The sequence below is a fragment of the Orcinus orca genome, chromosome 2 (assembly GCF_937001465.1).
Source record: "Orcinus orca chromosome 2, mOrcOrc1.1, whole genome shotgun sequence".
NCBI classification, from domain to species: Eukaryota; Metazoa; Chordata; class Mammalia; order Artiodactyla; family Delphinidae; genus Orcinus; species Orcinus orca.
This window is the reverse complement of record NC_064560.1, coordinates 201,037,683-201,058,137: the sequence shown is the minus strand read 5'-3', so window position 1 is coordinate 201,058,137 and position 20,455 is coordinate 201,037,683. Positions and strand designations below refer to the sequence as shown.

The 20,455-nt window shown below is 62.0% G+C and overlaps 1 protein-coding gene across 1 annotated transcript; it reads left to right on the top strand.

Annotated features, from left to right (window-relative positions):
* The first annotated feature begins 2,375 nt into the window (after positions 1-2,375).
* GPR132 (G protein-coupled receptor 132) lies at positions 2,376-15,877 on the top strand. Its single transcript, XM_012538444.3, has 3 exons — positions 2,376-2,438; positions 6,835-6,928; positions 13,803-15,877. The coding sequence occupies exons 2-3, from the start codon at positions 6,922-6,924 to the stop codon at positions 14,828-14,830; spliced, it is 1,035 nt and encodes a 344-aa protein (XP_012393898.1). The 5' UTR covers positions 2,376-2,438; positions 6,835-6,921; the 3' UTR covers positions 14,831-15,877.
* The last annotated feature ends 4,578 nt before the right edge of the window (positions 15,878-20,455 follow it).

Here is a 20,455-nt window from a genome sequence, read left to right as displayed (position 1 = left end):
ATGACTCTGGGAGGACCCAAACAAGCAAATCTAGAACATGCGACACTAGGAGACAGGCCCCTTCAGAAAGTGAGAGTCACGGGCGCAAGGGGTCGGGGCGCTGCTTCCGCGTGAGGAGACCAAGAGGCCTGAGGCCAACCAGGCGCGCCGTCCCTGCTGTGAACACCTGGGGACAACCAGGCCGGCTGTCCGGGGCCGAGGGGAGCAGAGGGCAGGCAGGACATGGCGTGGCTCTGGAGGTGAGCTCGGGGGTCTGGGTGCCGGGCCAGGGGCCGCATTCTGCTCAAACACAAAGCCCGTCTCAGGGACCTTCGTGCCTGTTGAACGTGGGTGGTGGTCCCCTCCTTCCCCTATAAAACCTTTAGGAGCAGTGAGGAGAGTGGAGACGTTGCCCGGAGGTGCATGGTGCCCGGCAGATGCCCGGAGAGCGTCGCCACCGCCTTGAGTTTGAATCCATGAATATTCGACCCACTTAAAACGGTGAATAATGTTCCCCTGTCATGAGGTGATGGAAGTGAGGTTGCAGACAGGGTCAGTGAGGAAACCCTTCTGGGTTCACAGACACCTGCCTGGTGGAAGTGGGACCACGGAAACTAGTGGCCTCTTCTCAAGTGGGGCCCCGGGACATTGTCAAGAGGGGGCTACAGGGTCCCCCGTTGTCCTGCCTGAAAGACACTCAGCCTCCAGGAAAAGCACCCAGCCCCCTCACCCCCGCAAAACCCCTTCCCCACACCTGCTTTGCTGGTCAGGAATTGTGCTTGGAAGGGGGTGGCATGGGCACAGCTGCCACCCCCCAGCTCACAGCCCTCCACTCCCACCGCAGGGGCCCAGGCTTCCCTTCCCAGGCCCCCCTGAAGACCCCAAGGGGAGGATTCAGCTGCCACCCCTGACCCGACAGCCACGGCACAGAGGGTGACGGTGGCCAGGGTTTTAGGCCCAAGCGCATCAGCTGGGTGCGGGGCAGCCTGGGAATACGCGGACCTCTAGTGGGCGTGTAGAAGGGAACAGTCCCGGGCAGGGCCTGGGCCGCCCCCATGATGACAGCTGTCCCCCGCCATCCCTGAGGGTGCCTGGCCCACTGGCCGGATGTGGGCAGTGCCCCGGCTGAGGCCCTGCCTCACTCGGACCCCAGGGGTGTGGGTACCACCCGGCCCCCCAGAGCCTCAGCTCTACCTTCCTCTGCTCATCTGGGAAGAGCTGCCCCGGGCAGGTGCTCCGGAAAGGCCACGATGAGCCTGTGCTCAGACCCGCACGTGCTGCACACCCAGCTCTCTGGGCGCCCATGTTCCCACCCACCCCGAGAAGCTGCGGTGCGGTGGAGGTGGGGGAACGGAGAGGGAGCCGGCCTCCAGCCACCAGATGAACGTCCGAGGGAAAGTGCAGAGTGGGGGCCAGCCCTCCTAGGCTCCCCGGGCCCTGGACGTGAGGGGGGGGCGGTGGCCTCATTTCCAACGCCGCCTACTGCCCGTGCTGTGGTGCCGGACACAGGTCACCCACAAATGTTGGTGGGCCCAGCCGTGCCCTGGGCTGAAGAGCCAGGTCTGCAGTGGGGATGCAGAGAGGGGCCCACGGTGCCTCCGTCTCACCCTGAAACCCAGAACCAGCCCAGGGTGGTCAGGCAAGGTGGCGGTCACCTGCAGCCCCCCGCATCTTCCGAGGACACTGGCCACGTGCTTTAGGCTGTGATCCTGCAAGCCGGAGAGAGACACACAGACCCCCCACCGCCAGTGCGGACACTGGGTCCCTGGGGGGTCCCACGCGGCCTCTGAAGAGAAGCCCACCCTCAGAGGCCGCCTGGCCCGGCTGGGCCGGCTTTCGGGCTCAGAGACACCGCCTAGACGGGGTGTGCTGGCCCGCCTCGGGACAGGGAGCGGGGGGCGGGCTCCAGGTGACACGTCTGGGCGCTGGGGACAGGTGCAGTCCTGGGGCCACGGCGGGCAGTGCCGGGCAGCAGCTCTGCTCCCAGTGCCCCACGGGTGTCCCTGGGAAGGCAAGGCCTCTTGCAGGCAGCCCTGCTCTGTGCCCAGCGGCCTGTGAGGGGCCATGCCAGGCCTGGGCCTGCGGAGCTGGGGTCCGTCTCCCCGGGGGTCCCTGCCCCTGGGTGCCCAGCCGCAGCTGTCTGGGAGCAGTAGGCACCAGCAGCTCATGCGAGCTGGTCCCATGTCCGGCCCGAGCCGCCTAGGAAGGTCTTGAGGGAAGGCAGGTCTGGGTGTTGCCAGGACCACGAGAAGTGGCACTGAGGCCGTTTTCAGCAAAGCCATGAGGCCACAGTCTCAACACCAGTGAGAAGACGCCCCGGCGGGCTGGCCAACCCCAGGTCTTGAGGTCTCGCTCTGTCTGCGGTTTGGGGAGTTTTAGAGACACTCCTGCTACTTCCTGAAAGCTCTCAACTGGGCCTGCAAGGAGGGAGCACGAGGCTGGCGCCAGGCAGGCCCTGAGTAAGTCCCGGGCCCCTGTGCGGGGAGCAGTCGAGGTGGGGGTCTGAAAGCAGAGTGATTCGTTGGCATAAAGGTGGGGGCTTGGTGGAGGGTCTTAACCTGGGCTCCTTCACCAAGAGGGACCCCGGAGCACCACAGATGCGGTGGAGGGCGGGGGGCTGGGGGAGGGACGGTCCCTCTGCGGCCCCTTCAGAGCTGCTGAGATTCCCCTTTGCAGAGTCCCCCGCCCCCCGGCCGCAGTGCTGGGCCGGCTGGGAGCTGGGAGCCGGGAGCCGGGGGCTTATCCCCCTGGGACGCTCTCCTTGCCGTCTGAAAGCGTATCTTAAATGACGGGAGGGACCCACTGCACACACAGGGCATAGGGCGTCGGGGGCCAGCGCGGGGGGCCACGTCCCTCAGGGCCTCCGCCAGGCACTCAGGGACTTCCCCGGGGCTGCGTGCTTGCCGCCGATTCTCGGAGGTGGTGGGGAGCCTGGAGGGGTGGGTGTAACGCGCGGCCACCCTGGTCTGCAGGGCCTGGTGGGGCCAGAGGCACGTGGGCGAGAGGAGGGACGGAAAGACAGGGGGTGTCTGCTGGGGTGGGCAGCCAGCCTGGTCCTGAGGCTGGGCAGCTCGCGGGCTTCTTGGGACGGTGTCCAGTGCCAGGCCCTGTGGGGGGGCTCCCGTAGGTGCCTGCCGAGAACGGTGGGCAGGGGCTGGGCGCTGAGGAAGGGGTTCTTCCTGGCGTCTCTGCCTGGACGGTGACAAGGTGATGTTGTAGGGGTTCCTGCAGGCAGAAGGGAGAGGACGGAGACGCCTCCGGCGACGGTGGGACAAGGCGCGGTGTTCCACCCCCCTAGCCATTGAAGAAGTGGAGGTGCATTTTAGAAGGCACATTGTAAAAAATCTGCCTAAATGGGGGAAATGGAGATGGACTCCTGCTGTGCTGGTGAGCTGGGGGCCCCCGGTTCAGCTGCCTGAGAGCAAGGAGCTCAGGGGCTGCAGGGGCTGATAAGTCAGGAGCTCCCTCCCCAAAGTGTAACCTGCGCAGAGACAGAAATAAAGTCGAAGCTCTGAGTGGGAGCAGGTGGGAGTGAGAGGTTGGAAGTCACCCGACAGGCCCCGCCATGGTGAAAGGGTAAAGACGTCCCAGCAAACCCACAGTGATGATGAGTAGCCGGGGACCAGGCTCCACGGCGTGCGATGGGGCAGCCGGAGGTGAGGGCAGCGGGCGTGCTAGACGCGGGCTCGCCCCCTGTGCTTTTGCGTTTGTTTGAAAAACTCCAGAGTGAAACGTCTGGAAGCGTATCTTAAATGACGGCAGGGACCCACTGCACACGCAGGGCGTAGGGCGTTGGGGGCCAGCGCCGGGGGCCGGGTCGCTCTTCACCGTGTCATGTGAGCGTCCATCCGGACGCAGTGCCTCCTGTGGGGCTGCCAGGGGCCCTTCGGGGATGTGCAGGCACTAGGGTGGTGCCCAGGGCCAGAGAGGGTGGGGGCAGGAGACAGGGGCCGCTGGAGCCCAGGGCTGGGTGCGTAGGGGCTTCGGGCTGACCTGGGCCACCCACCCCATGGCCTGTGGCTGTCACAGCCCCCCTGGAGCACGGAGAGGGGACGGAGGCCCTGAGCCCACCAGGCTGGCATGCGGGGCAGGAAGGGCAGTGAGGCTGCTGGTGTGGAAGGTGCGTCCCTCTTGGCACCTGACCCCGGGAGAGGACGAGGGGGCACCCAGGCCTATGGTCTCCTGGCCGGCAAGAGCCCCAGCTGCCGGTGGGGAGGGGCCACGGGCACTCTGGGGCTGGCAGGGTGGGGACACCAGGAGGGGACAGTCCACGGCCACCCCGGGAGGAGGCCGGGGCGGGCGGAGACCTGAAGCCATGTGACCATTGGGCAGGGAAAGGCCAAGACGAGGCCCAAGCCTGGGCTGAGCTCTGCTGGGCAAAAGCCCGGGGCTGGGCCCGGGGGCAGGTGCCCAGGCCTGTGGCCGCGAGCAGGGCAGGACCGCACCCGGGCGTGGGGCGGTTCCAGAGCCTGGCTGCTCCGGCCTGGGCCTTCTGTGGCCCCTGGTCCTCTCAACGTGACCCCCGCACCCTGCCGGTGTGCCTGACAGTCAGGGACACGGCCCCGGATCTGGAATTAGTGCTCTGCTCTGCACAGACTGCACAGGGCAGGGGGGCAGAGCAGGGGCCCCAGGACCGCACAGTGTCAGTTGGGCCGCTTCCTCTGGCTTTTGCAGAAGTGACTTCTAGAGACAGTGGTCCCCTTTCTGCTGCCACCTGCATCAGGGAAGAGCCGGGCGGCGCAGCCCCTGGGGGAAGGGACCGCCTCCCAGTTTTCCAGAATCTCAGTTCTGACAAAGGAATCGGGCCCAGGGTGAGGCTTTTGTGTCCCTCCCAGGCTCACGGGGCTCAGGGGCGTCTGGACAGCTCCCAGGTGGGCTGGCACCCCTGCAGCTCATGTGGGCCACCCTCACAGTTGGAGACCCTCCTGGACCCCCCTTCATCAGGTTCAGCCCTCCCTCACCCCCGAGCTGACCGGGCCACAAACCCGTGTGCCACGCTGGCCCCACTGGGTGGCCGCCCTGAGCACCTTGGGCCATCTCCTTAGAGGGCAGAGTTCGCTCTGCTTGCGGGTCTCAGGGCCAGGCATAGACCTCAGGCAGAGCACCGCTGGGTGGCTCCCTGCCTGACTTGCAGGGGGCTGACTGAGCAACGGGGGTGCAGGGATGGACAGGGGAGGCCCATTGACCCTCCAGGCCCATGCCCACCAGTCCGTCAGGACGTCAGTTTCGAAAGGTCAATGCGTTTCTGTGCTGCCGCAGCGCCTTACCTTTGTCTGTGTTTTCGAGGTCTTGCTTACAAATCTAGGTCGATGAACTCTCTGCAGTTTCAGGTAAACACCTTGGCTTCCTGTTATTTCCCGGTGGTTCATCGGTTGTCAGCACAGCCGGCCCGCTCAGTGTTGGGGGGCGGGGCCTGCACCTGCCGACGCCCCACAGGGCTGGGGGCTCTGCCCGACAGGGGCTGTGGGTGGGGTCTGGGCCTGGCTCCAGGCTGGCTGAGGAAGGGTTTAGAGAGCCCGCCTCCCCCAGACCCTGTCTAGCTGACAGGATGGAGCTTACGTTAGGGGCACCTCTGGTTCCGGAAGGAAGCAGAGAGGTGGGGGGGCCAGAATCCTGCCCCATCTGCCCACACCCGTGAGCCCGTCCACCTCTGTCGTGGGCAGTCTCCCCGGGGTCCCGGGCCCTTTCACAGGAGCAATGTCCATGCACTTTGCATCTCAGGTCATTCTTTCACCAGGAAAAATTCCTAGAAAGGATTTTATCTGCTCAAAAGTGAAGCACAGGGCTTCCCTGGTGCCCCCAAAATAAATAAATTTATTTTTTAAAAAAGTGAAGGGCTTCCCTGGTGGCGCAGTGGTTGAGAGTCCGCCTGCCGATGCAGGGGACACGGGTTCGTGCCCCGGTCCGGGAAGATCCCACATGCTGTGGAGCGGCTGGGCCCCTGAGCCATGGCCGCTGAGCCTGCGCGTCCGGAGCATGTGCTCCGCAACGGGAGAGGCCACAGCAGTGAGAGGCCCGCGTACCGCAAAAAAAAAAAAAAAAAAAAAAAGTGAAGCACATTGAAGAATTTTTTTTAATTAATTAATTTTATTTTTTGCTGCATTGGGTCTTTGTTGCTGTGCGCGTGTTTTTTCTAGTTGCGGCGAGCGGGGGCTACTCTTCCTCGTGGTGCACGGGCTTCTCATTGCGGGGGCTTCTCTTGTTTCAGAGCACGGACTCTAGGTGTGCAGGCTTCAGTAGTTGTGGCACGTGGGCTCAGTAGTTGTGGCTCGCGGGCTCTAGAACGCAGGCTCAGTAGTTGTGGCGCACGGGCTCAGTTGCTCCACGGCATGTGGGATCTTCCCGGACCAGGGCTCGAACCCGTGGCCCCTGCATCGGCAGCCGGATTCTTAACCACTGCACCACCAGGGAAGTCCACACTGAAGATTTTTGAGACATGTTACCAAATTGTGCTAGAAAACATCTGTGCCCGTTTATGCTCCCAACACAGTGAAGGATCCCACTTCCTCACTCTCTTGCCAACACCAAGAATTAAAGTTCTTTATTTTTGCCAATCTGATAGGCAAGGCAAAGACCACTGTTGGGTGTTTACGTTCGCATTTCTTTGACTATATAAGTGAAGCTGAGCGTTTCCCAATTTGTAGGAGGTACTTTTACTTCTGTGAACGATCAGCTCCGACACTTGTTTCTGTGCATTTGTGGGAGTCCTTTTTATATTAAGCCTCGGCTGTCGTGTCCCACAGGATGAAGACAAGACTTGGCACTTAACACATGCTCACTAACCGTTTGTCAGATAACTTAATTTGTGATTTAATCCGATTTCCCTAAAGCAATTTCAACCCACCCTTTCTCCAGGTCACGTGAAACTCTGGAGGAAACATCTCAACAGGATCGTCATATGACACACACCGCAGCCCCATCCTGAGCCCAGAGCTGTCAGCCATGACAGGTGAGAGCCCCACCCCATGCCTCCTTTGACTTGGAACATTTAGGAGGGAGCCCATGAGAATTTTTCTACCAATGCAGTTTGTCTCATAACAGGGAAAATTACTTCAAAAATTAGCATGCAAAAGTAAACTTCTCGAGGGACTTCCCTGGTGGTGCAGTGGCTAAGACTCCGTGCTCCCAATGCAGGGGACCCAGGTTCGATCCCTAGTCAGGGAGCTAGAGCCCACATGCTGCAGCTAAGAGTTCGCGTGCCACAGCTAAAAAAAAAAAAAAAGTAGGCTTCTTGAAATAAAAACTAACTCAGGAACAATAAAGCCGGAGGCTGGGCTTCCCTGGCGGCTCAGTGGTTGGGGGTCCGCCTGCCGACGCAGGGGACACGGGTTCGTGCCCCGGTCCGGGAAGATCCCACATGCCGCAGAGCGGCTGCGCCCGTGAGCCATGGCCGCTGAGCCTGCGCGTCCGCAGCCTGTGCCCCGCAACGGGAGAGGCCACAGCGGTGAGAGGCCCGCGTACTGCAAAAAACAAAAACAAAAACAAAATAAAGCCGGAGGCTTTCCATCAAGACATCAGGAAGCACGCACTTCTTAATTCTCTTGAAGTGCTAGAAGAGAACCGAGAACAGGACTGAAGGAGGTGTGGAGGCTCTGGGGTCCACCTGGGCCTCATGTCCTGCCCACTTCTTGTGAGAGACCCCGTGCCGAACCACAGATGCCCCACAGAGCCTCCTTCCCCTCCCGGGGTCTCGTGTGCTCCCAGCCTGGGAGACTCCTTTCCCAAGCAGTCAGAGTCCTCTGAGTGCCCCGTGGTGGGAGGGGCAGGCTCTCACCTGTGTGCTCAGTGCTGGTCACCAGACGGCTCGGGGGAGGGGACTGGGTGTGGGCAGGTGAAGACGGGAGGCCCCGTGCCAGCCCTGTGGCCCCAGCAGGTGGCATGTGGCTGCACTAACTATACTGAGTCCAGTCGGCACCCTGGGGGGGTGGGCAGTGTTGGTAGGGGTGGCTGGGAGCAGCGAGGGGCCCACAGGCCTCACCTGGGCCTCCACTTGGGTTTGGGGTTCCCTCGCGCTCTGCCCCCCAGAGTGTGGCAAGACAGGATCGGTGCTGGGATGGAGCCAGGGCAGTGCTGGGGTCCAGCGGGTTGGGCTGGCGCCTTGGAGGACTCGCATGGCTGGGAGGGACGAGCCGTCCAAGCAGGGCCAGCCTGTGCAGACAGGTGTCACGTTTCTCCCACCTGAGAACCGCCCTCCACAGCCCGGTGCTCCCCTATGCACCACCGGCCCCCCCGCTTGGTGCAGCCCGACTCGTGTGGAGAACTGACAGCCGGGTCTGATGACTCCCCGACACCCTCCGTCTGCACGTGGAATTAAGCCCACATCCTAGAGGTTAGGGCCGTGAGTGGGGGCCCAGAAAAGGGACCGCCTTGCTCCCATCGGGACAGCCACTGTCAAAACCAAAATACTGGGCTTCCCTGGTGGTACACTGGTTGAGAGTCCGCCTGCTGATGCAGGGGACACGGGTTCGTGCCCCGGTCCGGGAAGGTCCCACATGCCACGGAGCGGCTGGGCCCGTGAGCCATGGCTGCTGAGCCTGCGCATCTGGAGCCTGTGCTCTGCAACGGGAGAGACCACAGCAGTGAGAGGCCCGCGTACCGCAAAAAAAAAAGTGTGAATTTTGGGGCTCCACTGGTGGCACAGTGGTTAAGAATCCGCCTGTCGGGCTTCCCTGGTGGCGCAGTGGTTGAGAGTCCGCCTGCCGATGCAGGGGACACGGGTTCGTGCCCCGGTCCGGGAGGATCCCACATGCCGTGGAGCGGCTGGGCCTGTGAGCCAGGGCCACTGAGCCTGCGCATCCAGAGCCTGTGCTCCGCAACGGGAGAGGCCACAACAGCGAGAGGCCCGCGTACCGCAAAACAAACAAACAAACAAAACAAAAAAACAAAATACCAAGTGCTAACGAGGATGTGGAGAAATGGGAACCCCTGTGCGCTGTCGGTGGGACCGGAAAATGGAGCAGCTGCTGGGGAAAGCAGTATGGAAATTCCTCAAAAAGCTAAAATAGAGAATCACCATATGATCCAGCAATCCACAAAAAAGAAGTGAACTTGGGACTTCCCTGGCAGTCCAGTGGTTAAGAATCTGCCTTCCAATGCAGGCTACTCGGGTTCGATCCCTAGTCAGGGAACTAAGATCCCACATGCCGCGGGGCAACTAAGCCCACGCGCCACAACAAAGAGCCTGCGTGTGGCAGCTAAGACCCAACGCAGCCAAAAATAAATAAGAAGTGAACACAGGTGTGGAAGAGGTATTTGCACACCCATGTTCATGGCAGCACTGCTCACAATAGCCAAGATGTGGAAGTAGCCCAAGTGTCCACAGACAGAAGAGTGGAAAACCCTAACGTGGTCCACACAGTGGGCTGTAACTCTGTCCTAAAAAGGAAGGATGTTCTGACACATGGACCCTGAGAATATGATGCAAAGCTAAAAAGCCCCAGAAGGACACATTCGTTACGATCCACTCACAGGAAGGGCTGGGGGAGGAGTGGGCAGTGAGTGTTTAATGGGGACAGAGTTTCAGTGTTGCAAGATGAAAAATTCTGGAAATGGATATGGTGACGGTTGCACAACAATGTGAATGTACTTAGTGCCGCAGAAATGGACACTTAAAATGGTTAAGATGGTCACTTTTATCTTAGGTATATTTTACCAGAATTTTAAAAATTGGGAAAAACGAGTGGCACAAAAGGGTGTCGGGAGCATGCTGGGGGGCCGACAGCTCCATCACCCTGGGACCTTCACAGCGAGCTTTCAGCTGAAGAACGAGCACTGCTCTCTGCCCACCTTCACTGGCCTGCCGCTGACTTCTGCATCAGGTCGCCCTGCGGGGGGCGGGGGGTGCTGAAAACCATGCATGGGCGCTGGGGCTGAGTCCCTCGGGAGGGCCCTCGAAGCCCGAGGGATCCCCGACGGCTGCGTGCCACCCCACGGCCGTGTCAGCGTTGGGACGCCCCGAGGTTTCCTTGGCTGTTGGATGTGCATGTGGAAAGGCCCAGGGGTCACGGGCTGCGGAAGCAAGGGCCACGTTCTCTGCTGTCACTGAGGCCACACAGGCCTGTCCAGCCTGCTGTCTACTCCCCTGGCCGGGTCACGGGGCCATCACCGCCAGAGGCTGCTGCGGCTGGGCGGCAGCGTGAAGCTCCACCTGCGACCGGGTGCTGCCTGTGGTTCCCGCTGACCTCAGGGGGCTGCTCCCCCCGCAGTCCGCTGTCCGAGGTGCACAGGGCCTAAACGGGACAGCCTCTCCCGAGGCCAGGGCACAGGCTCTGGGAGGTGCGCGTCCCCCCATGGCCACCCAGATGCTCCTGTCGCACGGCAGGTCCCAGGGGCGGGTCAGGAGGGAGAGGGTCCAGGGAGGCTCTGGGCACAGGTCAGGCAGTGGGTGCTGGGGTCACCGTCACGAGAGCGACCCAGGAGAGGCAGGCTGGGCGGGAGAGGGAGGGTGCCTGGGACACGCTGGCTTCCTTCCGCATGTCGTGTGGGGTCCCTCAGCCCGGGGAGCCCCCGGTGTGAGTCATTGCAGTGTCTGTGGATCCTTAGACGGGGGGCAGGGGGCTCACCCCTACCGCAGGGGGCTCACCCCTAGAGCAGGGGGCTCACCCCTACCACAGGGCGCTCACCCCTACAGCAGGGGGCTCACCCCTACAGCAGGGCGCTCACCCCTACAGCAGGGCGCTCACCCCTACCGCAGGGCGCTCACCCCTACCGCAGGGGGCTCACCCCTACCGCAGGGCGCTCACCCCTACAGCAGGGGGCTCACCCCTACAGCAGGGCGCTCACCCCTACAGCAGGGCGCTCACCCCTACCGCAGGGCGCTCACCCCTAGAGCAGGGGGCTCACCCCTACCGCAGGGCGCTCACCCCTACCTCAGGTGGCTCACCCCTACAGCAGGGCGCTCGGTCCTGTGACTCATTCCTGTCCCCTCGGAAACACCTGGTGGGGAGGCGGGTGAGGGCACCACCTCGCAGGTGCCTGGAGCGCCCCTCCCCACTGGCTTCCTTCCCCCTGTTGAGAGGGGTGGTAGCTGGTGTCCCAGGCAGGGCTTCAGGGGAGGGCAGGTGGGCATCCAGGTCCCGCCATCCTCCTGGCTCCTCCATGACAAGCAGGCACTGGAGCTTGGAGGAGCCCCCAGTGCCAGTCTGTGCTTCTTCCCAGCCCCCCATCCCAGCAGGGACCCCAAAGCCCTGGTGAGCTTCCACTTCCCATGCCGTGGCCCACCAGCCCGGCTCTGCACGGTCCCAGTGCGAACCCCGCGAAGCCCGGGTGACACATCTGAAGAGCGTTGTGAAAGCTTGCCTGAGCCCGCAGGGGTGGAGGGCAGTCGGGAGCGGGCAGCAGGCCGTGGGCTGTGGGGACCCCTGGGTTGTGTGACGCCGAGCTCGCTCTGAGCTGGGCTTCATATGACGGCTGACGGTGGCGACTGTCCCATGTAACTGATGCTTAGAATCAGCAGAGGGACGCTGACGGGCCTAAGGTTTCAGGGCTCGTTGCATGTTTATGGACTGACTCCTTACCGCTTGTTTCTTGAGGGGACCGCAGGTGAGCCCTGGCTCCCACGTGGGGAGGGCGTGGGCTCTGAATTGGGACACCTGCATAGGGACCCCAAAGTTCAGCTCTGCTATGAGGCCTGGATGGAAACCAGCCCTGGAGTGAATCCAAGGACTCCTGCCCTCCGGCCACCTGAGCCCACAACCCCTCGGAGGACAGCCCCTCCCACTCAGGAAATGCCCACGGATAACGCCCCATCAGGCGTGAGCTCACAACCGCCACAAGACATGCGCAGGAGCCGGCCTGTGGGAGGGTGTGCAGGCACTGTGCCGTGGCGGGGGTCCTGCCTCCAAGACTGCAGGGGCTGGGAAGGCCACACACAGTGACATCAGTACGTTGCGTGAATGTGAGGAGATCAGAGACGGAAGGAAAAACATAAGCAGAGAACAAGAGACTCGAAAGGGAGCCAGATGGAGTGTCTAGAAATGAAAGACATGATCACTGAATTTTAACGGAGTGAATGAGTAAAAAAAAAACCCACCAATTAGACACAGGTACAAAGAGCTCACAAACTCAAGTTCAATGTCAGTAGGTTGCCTGGACAGACGGATGGTCCTGCAGGATGGGGGAGGGGGGGAGGGTGCAGAGCGAGGTGGGGACGGGGCGAGAGGTCCAGCACGTGCCTGACCAGAGCCCCAGGAGGCAAACAGGGGGCCATCTGGAGCACTGGGGTGTACAGAGTCTCAGATTCAGGGGTCCGAGGGCACGGCAACTAGACAGCAGGCGGCCACCGTCGCAGCTTCAGAAGCCAGAAGACGGGCTGCAGCGGGGCCGGAGCTAAATCGGACCCCTGGGGGGACCGTCCTCCAGAATTGGGGTAAAAGTGCATTTCGGATGAACCAAAGCTGGGGCAGGCTCTCGTCCACAGGGCTTGCGAGGGCCGTCCTCAGGGAAAGGAGGGAATGACCTTGGAAATGCAGCAGATGGAGGACAGGGAGCGGGCGGAAGTCTGGCCGACACGTGGGCACCTGTGAACAGGGAGGGACAGTGTGAACACGACAACAACCACGGCAGGAATAGTAATAATAACAACATCTGACCTACGGGGTTAAACAGGCAAAGAACCCACACGACTAATGTAACTGGGCCCAGAATTGCACGTCAGCCGAGCGTGGGGCCATTAGAGCAACAGCGTCCCAGGGTTTGTGCCCACGCAGGGGGTGAAGGTTCTGACTAACTGTAGACACTACTAAGTACGCACATTAAAACACCCAGGGTCCTCGCGAAAACATTAAAAATGGCTCAATAATCTCCAAACCAATAAAGGGGGAAAGAGACTAAAAACTAAACTCAGTAAATCCGAAAGATGTATTGTTTGCTAGGGCTGCTGTAACAAAGGACCACAGACCAGGTGATTTATTTTTTTACTTTATTTTTTGGCTGCGTTGGGTCTTTGTTGCGATGCGCGGGCTTCTCATTGTGGTGGCTTCTCTTGTTGCGGAGCACAGGCTCTAGGCACGTGGGCTTCAGTAGTTGTGGCACGTGGGCTCTGTAGCTGTGGCTCTTGGGCTCTAGGGCACAGGCTCAGCAGTTGTGGCGCACGGGCTTAGTTGCTCCGTGGCACGTGGGATCTTCCCGGACCAGGGCTCGAACCCGTGTCCCCTGCGTTGGCAGGCGGATTCTTAACCACGGCGCCACCAGGGAAGCCCAGATCAGACGACTTAAATCACAGACATTTCTTCTGTTGTAGCCCTGGAGGCTGGAGTCCGAGATGGAGGTGTGGGTGGGCTGCATTCGTCGGAGGCCCCTCTCCTCAGCTTGGGATCGCCGTCTTCTCCCTGTCCTCACATCGGCTTTCGTTCACGCGTGTCCCTGGGCTTAAATGTCCCCTTTTTATAAGGACATAGTCATACTGGATTAGGACCCACCCTAAAGATCTCATTTTGACTTGGTCACCTCTGTAAAGACCCCATCTCCAAATCCGGTCACGTTTTGAGGTCCTGGGGCTTAGGACTCCACATATCTTCTTAGCGGGGGTGGGGGGGACACAATTCAACTCATAGCAGAAGGCGAATAGAGAATAAAGTCTCCTCAAGCCCACAGACAGCGCTTTGGAAAATGACTGTTGGTGACAAGGACGTGGTATTGCCCGCCTTGTACCCTCGAGGCCGTCGGCTGGGGGATGGGGGACTTAGGATCACTTTAGAAAACCATCTGGAAAGTTTTAACCCTGGCGCGCCCAGTCCGCAGCTGACAAGAGCCTTCTTGCGCCAGCACATCTGATTCAGGTGGTTCCCAGCGACACTCGCCCTCACGCTGTCTCTGCCCCACAGGAAACGCCACGCCGGTGGCCAGCCCTCTGCCAGGGGCCCTGTCGACTGGCGTATCTTCCCAGAACTGCACGTCGAAGGTGCCCTTCAACGACAGCAGGGTGTTCCTGGTGACTGTGTACAGCACCGTGTGCATGCTGGGCCTGCCAGCCAACTGCCTGACGGCCTGGCTGACGCTGTTGCAGGCGCGCCAGGGCCACGTGCTGGCCGTCTACCTCTTCTGCCTAGCGCTGTGCGAGCTGCTGTACATCAGCACCCTGCCGCTCTGGGTCGTCTACATCCAGAACGGGCACCGCTGGCTCCTGGGCCCATGGGCCTGCAAGGTGACCGCCTACGTCTTTTTCTGCAACCTCTACGTCAGCATCCTCTTCCTGTGCTGCATCTCCTGCGACCGCTTCCTGGCAGTGGTGTACGCGCTGGAGACGCGAGGCCGCCGCCACCAGAAGACCGCCATCCTCGTCTCCGTGTCTGTCTTCGTTCTCGTGGGGCTCGTCCACTTCCCGGTGTTTCAGATGGAGGAGGAGGAAACCTGCTTTGAGACGCTGCCGATGGACCGCAAGATCGCCGGGTACTACTACACGCGCTTCGCCGTGGGCTTCGCCATCCCTCTGTCCGTCATCGCCTTCACCAACGAGCGCATCTTCAGGAGCATCAAGATGAGCGCCGGCCTGAGCGCCGCCCAGAAGGCCAAGGTGAAGCGCCTGGCCGTCGCGGTCGTGGCCATCTTCCTGCTCTGCTTCACTCCCTACCACCTGGTGCTCCTGGCCAAAGCCATAGCCTTTTCCTACTACAAAGGAGACACGGGCCTTGTGTGCGCCTTCGAAATCAAACTGTACACGGTCTCCGTGGTGTCCCTGAGCCTGGCCACGGTGAACAGCGTGGCTGACCCCATCATATACGTGCTGGCCACAGAAGCTTCACGCCAAGAAGTGTCCAGAATCCACAAGGGGTGGAAAAAGTGGTCCATGAAGACAGACGTCGCCAAGCTCACGTATTCGAAGGATTCGCAGGAGGCACGATCGCCCACATAGCTCACCAACGGCTACGCCTTCCCCAAGCCTGTCCGCCCACCGGGGCCACCGCCGGGCGCGCAGCCTCGCCACGCACCCTGGAGGGCCTGACCGAGGCGTCCTGCTGAACCCAGCGTGGGAGTCCAGGGCCGATCGCTCGGCTTCCCACGGGGCCTGCCCGCCAGCGTCCACAGCGCTGGCTGTGGAGCCCCCTCTGGACGACACGCCACAGATTTCTCGTTCCTGGAGCTTCTGCCCCTTGTGGGTCCCAGCCCCGCAGCCTTTTCCACCGGGAGCAGAAGCCCCACAAGGGAGGTGGCAGCACGCCAAGGGTAAGGGCGAGTCTGCCAGCTGCAAGGGGAGCCCGTGGCGGGCGGGAGGGCTTGTTCTGGCTGGCGCTCTCGGCTATTAGCGCACCGCAGGGTCGCAGGCAGAGGCCGTGTGGCCACGTGGTGCTGCCGGCAGCTGGCACAGGCCCTGCATGCGGTAGGTGCCTGTCAGCGTCCGCGTGATGGCTTTATTTCCCGTGCTTTTCTGCAAGCGTTGCTTGGATGACTGTGACAGTACATGGCGGGGCCCAGATTGTCAGTGCAAACCGTGCCCCTCCTGAGGCGGCTGCTCACGGGGCCGTGGCTGGGGCCTCTCTGTGCTGCAGACCCTGAGGGGAGCCGGGGGGCGGGGCGCACCCACATGGCCTCCGGAGGGAGCCCCAGTGCTCGTGGCAGGAATGCCCATCAGCCGGGAGGGCCGGGGTGCACCCCAGGCAGGGTGGCACTCTGCCAACGGGCTCCGAGGACGGCGGTAAGTCCTCCGCACCGAGGCTTCCCAGCTCCGCTGTCGGGGAGAGGCCGCCGAGGGCCAGGCCAGGTCACAGCGCTACCTCCGTCCCCCCATCCGTGACAGGGGCCAGTGACACCTACCTCAGCGGGTCGGCATTGGGGGCTGACCACACCCACCGCTTACGATCGCATTTCCCTAAGGCAGCGGCGATGGACGTTCTTCATTGTGAGAGACCCTGAGTGGATATGTGATTTAGAAAATACGTTTAGAAATAAAAATGCAAGAATACACGTCGGTGCCAACTTCCTAACGTGGGGTGACGTCATTTTACCTTCTCAGGCAAACGTTTCCCTCTAGGCACCTCTTGGAGGGCCAAGCCCTGGGGGAGGGGCGTGCGCCTGGGCTCTCCAGGTGATGGGCCGGCTTCCAGGAACAGTCTGGATTATTCAGGGTCGGGATCACAGGATGTTTCGACATCTGACGTATGACTTCCCGGGGCTGCTGTAACTAATTGCTGCAAACCGGGGGGCGTAAAGCAAAGAGGATTCTCTCAGCCTTCGGGGGGCTGGAGGTCAGAGATCAAGGCGTGGGCAGGGCTCCTTCTGGCGGCTCTCAGGCAGCGGGTTCCATGCCTCGCTCTTGGCCTCTGGCGCTGCCGTGCCCCCCCACCCCGGGTTCACCCCCCTCTCTGTCTCTTTGGACTTAGGGCTCCCCTGGATAATCCAGGGTGAGCTCAGCGCCGCATCCTTAGCCAAAGCGTATTTCCAAATAAGGCCCCGCCGCCAGATTCCGGGGAGTAGGACGAGACGGATCCTTCCGGGAGCCACCAGTCTATCCGCTACGAATGGCAGGAAGAAGTGAGAACCATGCTCTGTGGCTCCAGGGCAGGAGTAGCCCCCAGACTCACTGCCCACTCCTCGTCGCTCCGCACCTGTCACCGTCCACTTGGCGGTGACCGTGACAAACGTGGGGAAGACACGGTTACCGCGCGAGCACCCCACGACTGTGCTCTGGCCTCCCAGTTGCTGCGAAAATCTGCTGTACAAAAAAAAGAATGATGGTAGAGTCTCTCTATCTTTTCCATTAATACCCTTTCTTGACAGCCTCATGCCGCTTCCTTGCCAGTTTTAGGAAAAGTTCCTGGCATCCGAAATCCCAGCCTGGGGCCCTCCGTCCAGCCCCCTCACCTGGCAAACCACCCCCCAGGACCGTCCTTGCACCCTAGCCTCTCGGGCAGCGTCACTGGCCCTGGGGTTTCGGCATCTTACGCCTCAATTTCAGTCACGGAGGTAAAGCTCGTGCTCCCACCGAGGGGAGCAGCAGGGCCTTGTGAGCAGGGTCCCCACCTCTCCATCCATGAGAGTCTGGGGCTGCCGAAACAAATGATTGCAAACCAGGACGAAATGCCTTAAAACAACAGGAATTTACCCTTTCACAGCTCCAAGGCCCCAAGTCCAAAATCAAGGTGTCGGCAGGGCTGCGCTCCCTCCAGAGGCTCCAGGGGACAGTCCTTCCTGCCGTTTCAGCCTCTGGTGGCTCTAGGGGTCCCTGGGCTTGTGGCTGCATCACCGCAATCTCTGCTTCTGTCTTCACGTGCCCCCTTTTGTGTCCCTCCGGGTTGCCCCTTCCGTCTCAAGACCGCGTGGTGGGCCCCAGTGGCCGTCTGGATGCCCGGCGCTGGCCCTGCCTGGTCCACAGTCATCCTGGCCCAGCAGCTCTGTGGCGGGGCACTGCTTTCTGTCCGCTCTCCCCAGGGAGCTCAGAGCCAGCCTCACCCGCACCAGGGTGCCCAGGCTGCGCAAGGTGCAGGGGAATCGGATGGGAGCTGGGTGAGAACTGTGCCCGATGGGTCCGCACCCTCCACCCTCGGGCCATGGGGCTTCATCCACACTGGCCCGGGGGTAGGCCCGGCCTGTCCACCCTTCCCCTCCCCTCTCCCTCTGTCCTCTCACAGGACTGTCTCAAAGGACAGCCTGTGTGTGTGTGTGTGTGTGTGTGTGTGTGTGTGTGTGTCTGTGTGTGTGTGTGTGTGTGTGTGTGTGTGTGAGATGTGACCCTGGACGCAAGCCCCCAGCCCCCAACGAAGGGGCCTCCCCGTTAGTTCACCACCACCTCTTTGCACCCAGGCTGGGAACTGCCTACTTTTCCATCTTTTGCTGACATCATGCAACCAATAAACGGCCCGTTCTCCCCGGGCAGGATCCCGTCAAGCTGCCCGGCCCACCAGCTCCCCACTGTGGTGGAGGCAGTGCTCAGGCCCCGGGAGCTGCTGGCTCAGGAGAGGGGCTGCCAGGACCTTGCCAGGAGGGGTGGCCTGGAGGGTCTCTGCCCCTGGGGAGTCTCAGAGGGTGCCTGCAGGATGACATGGGGCCACATGAAATTAGAAAGTGGCTGCGTGGAGGGGCTGTCATTGCTGGGGAGGGCAGGCTCCGTGCTCAGGGCCCAGCCAGGTCCCAATCTGCCACCCACAGCCCCTGGTGGAGGGGCTTCCCGGGGGGCCCAGAGGGGGAGACTGGGCTCCGGTCACCTGCCAGCTCCGTGCTGGACACAGGGCCACCCAGGGCGTGAGGCGGCCCTGCCCCTGAGGCTGAGACTCTGGGGAGCAGCTGGGGAGGCAGTGGTCAAGGGCCCACCTTGGCCCGCGGCACAGTCTTCCCCGACACACACCTCCCCTCCCCTAATATCTAGCTGAACCTTCGTTCACTGACCACAACCTTTCTCCTTCATCTGACTCACATCGCTCAGGGAAACTTCTCATGTTCATAGTGGGGTTACAGAGCCTGAGAGCCGGTCAGACAGCCTCCCCTCCCTCCATCACCCCCCTCCCTCCATCACCACCCCTCCATCACCCCCCTCCCTCCATCACCCCCTCCCTCCATCACCCCCCTCCATCACCCCCTCCCTCCATCACCCCCCTCCCTCTGACCCTCCCTCCCCCTCTTCCATCCACCCCTCCACAAAGTGCTCCCCACAGTTCCACGAGGTGGGGAGGGAGCCAGGCACAGTGAGGCCTACCCTTGCTGTCCTGGGGTCCATGGAAGGAGGCAGGAACTGAGGAGGGGAGCCCCGAGACCCCTTGGGGCTGCCCGGCCACCTCGAGCAGCCCAGGCTACACTCCTGGGCTCTTTCCTCAAGTGTGTCCCAGACCAGCGGTCCCTGGAGGGACACCCTGCTATTTGTTCACTGATGTATTCCCAGCTCCCTGGACAGGGCCTGTGCCTAAGCAGGGCCTGTTGCTGTTCCCTGGGGGACTGATGGTCGCGTGCATGGGCGATCACCCTGCCAGCTGGGGAGACCCACCCAGGCTCCCCCGACATTTCAGCACTCACATGTGTCCAAGTATTTGAAAAGTCAACAACCTAACAGCCCCGTTCCACCAGACATACCCCGGCTCCCAGCCCTGACAAATACACCCGCACATCCGGTGCAGGGTCAGGCCCCCTCGGGGGCCCACCCTCACTCCGCCGGGCTCGCGAGTGGCTGCAGCCCACACGTGTGCACCCCGGGCAGACCCCGTGGGGACAGGCCCAAGGAGAAGCCATGGCAGCGGCGGGGGAGGTGAGCTCTGAACGGTTTGGCTGGGAATCCTGGGGTCACATGGTCTGGAGTTGGTCTAGAAGAGGCGGCACAGCCCCAGGAAGGCACACTGCTGCCCAAAGCCTCCTGACCCGCTAGAGGAGCCTGCCGGGGAGGCCCTCCTGAGTGGACAGGAAAGCACGCTGACATTTATGGAAGTGCTTGGTCCTAGCGGGGAAACAGCCGCGCTCCCCGTGTTACTCTAAGACCTTCCGGAAACCCCGGACGTCGGAGGACAGCTCGCTTTGGTTGAGGTATTTCACCTGGGATTTGGGAATGACCACAGGACCTGCCCGCAGGGCTGTTGGGGACGTTCACTGACATCATGTCTGTCCCCCGCTTAAGCTGTGCCTGACACCGAGTGGGCGCTCAAAACTTAGAGCCTCGTTTCAGCTTCCTGGGTGGTCTTTCCCCGGGGTCCTGCGAAGACCCAAGTTCTTGATGACCAAGGCCCGCCTGTCCCAGTGACGGCCCCTAGAGGGTGCCCGCGAGGCTGAACGCGCCTTGCATGTCCGGCCCGCGGCCGCCAGGGGGCAGCACCACCCGAGGCGGCGGCGGCGGACTAGGCGGCCCCACCGCGGCCTGGGTCTGAGAGCCCCTTCCTCGCCGGATCCGGACCCGCTAGAGCGGTTCTAACGGGAGAAACGGCGCGGGGCCACGCAGGCGGGGCGTGCGGAGCCGGGCCCAAAGCCCGGTCTGAGAAGGGGAAGAGAAGCCGAGAGCGGCCCTGCGCCCGGTGACAAGTGACAGTGACGTGATGGTTGACGGTGACATCAACCGGTGCTCCCGGCCTCGTGCGAATCCTGAGAAACTGCAGGGTCACGGGGCTTCGGGGCTGGGCTCCGGGGGATGGGAGCGCACCCCTGGGGCGGGGAGGGCGGGGACCAGCAGAGCCGGCGGTGGCCCTGTCCCTGGGCTCCGGGCAGAGCGGAGGTGGCCGGGGCCGCGCAGCAGGGAGGCCCTCCCGGGAGGCGCCCAGAGCACACCCGCCACCAGCCGGGGCAGCTGCTGTGGACACGGTCTGCCGGTGCCGCAAATTTACACGTGACCCAGCAATGCCGCTCGAGAGCGTAGCCAAGAGCGTTGAAGGCATCCGTGTGCACGATGTTGGGAGCAACATTATCCCCAGTAGCCAGATGTCCATAGCAAACGCGGTCTGTCACACAGCGGACTGTCACTCGGCCACGAAAAGGAATGGAGTTCTGACCCTGTTACAGTGTGGCTGAGCCTCGAAAACGTGACAAGTGAGAGGCCAGACACGAAGGGCCACATACAGCATGAGGCCATTTC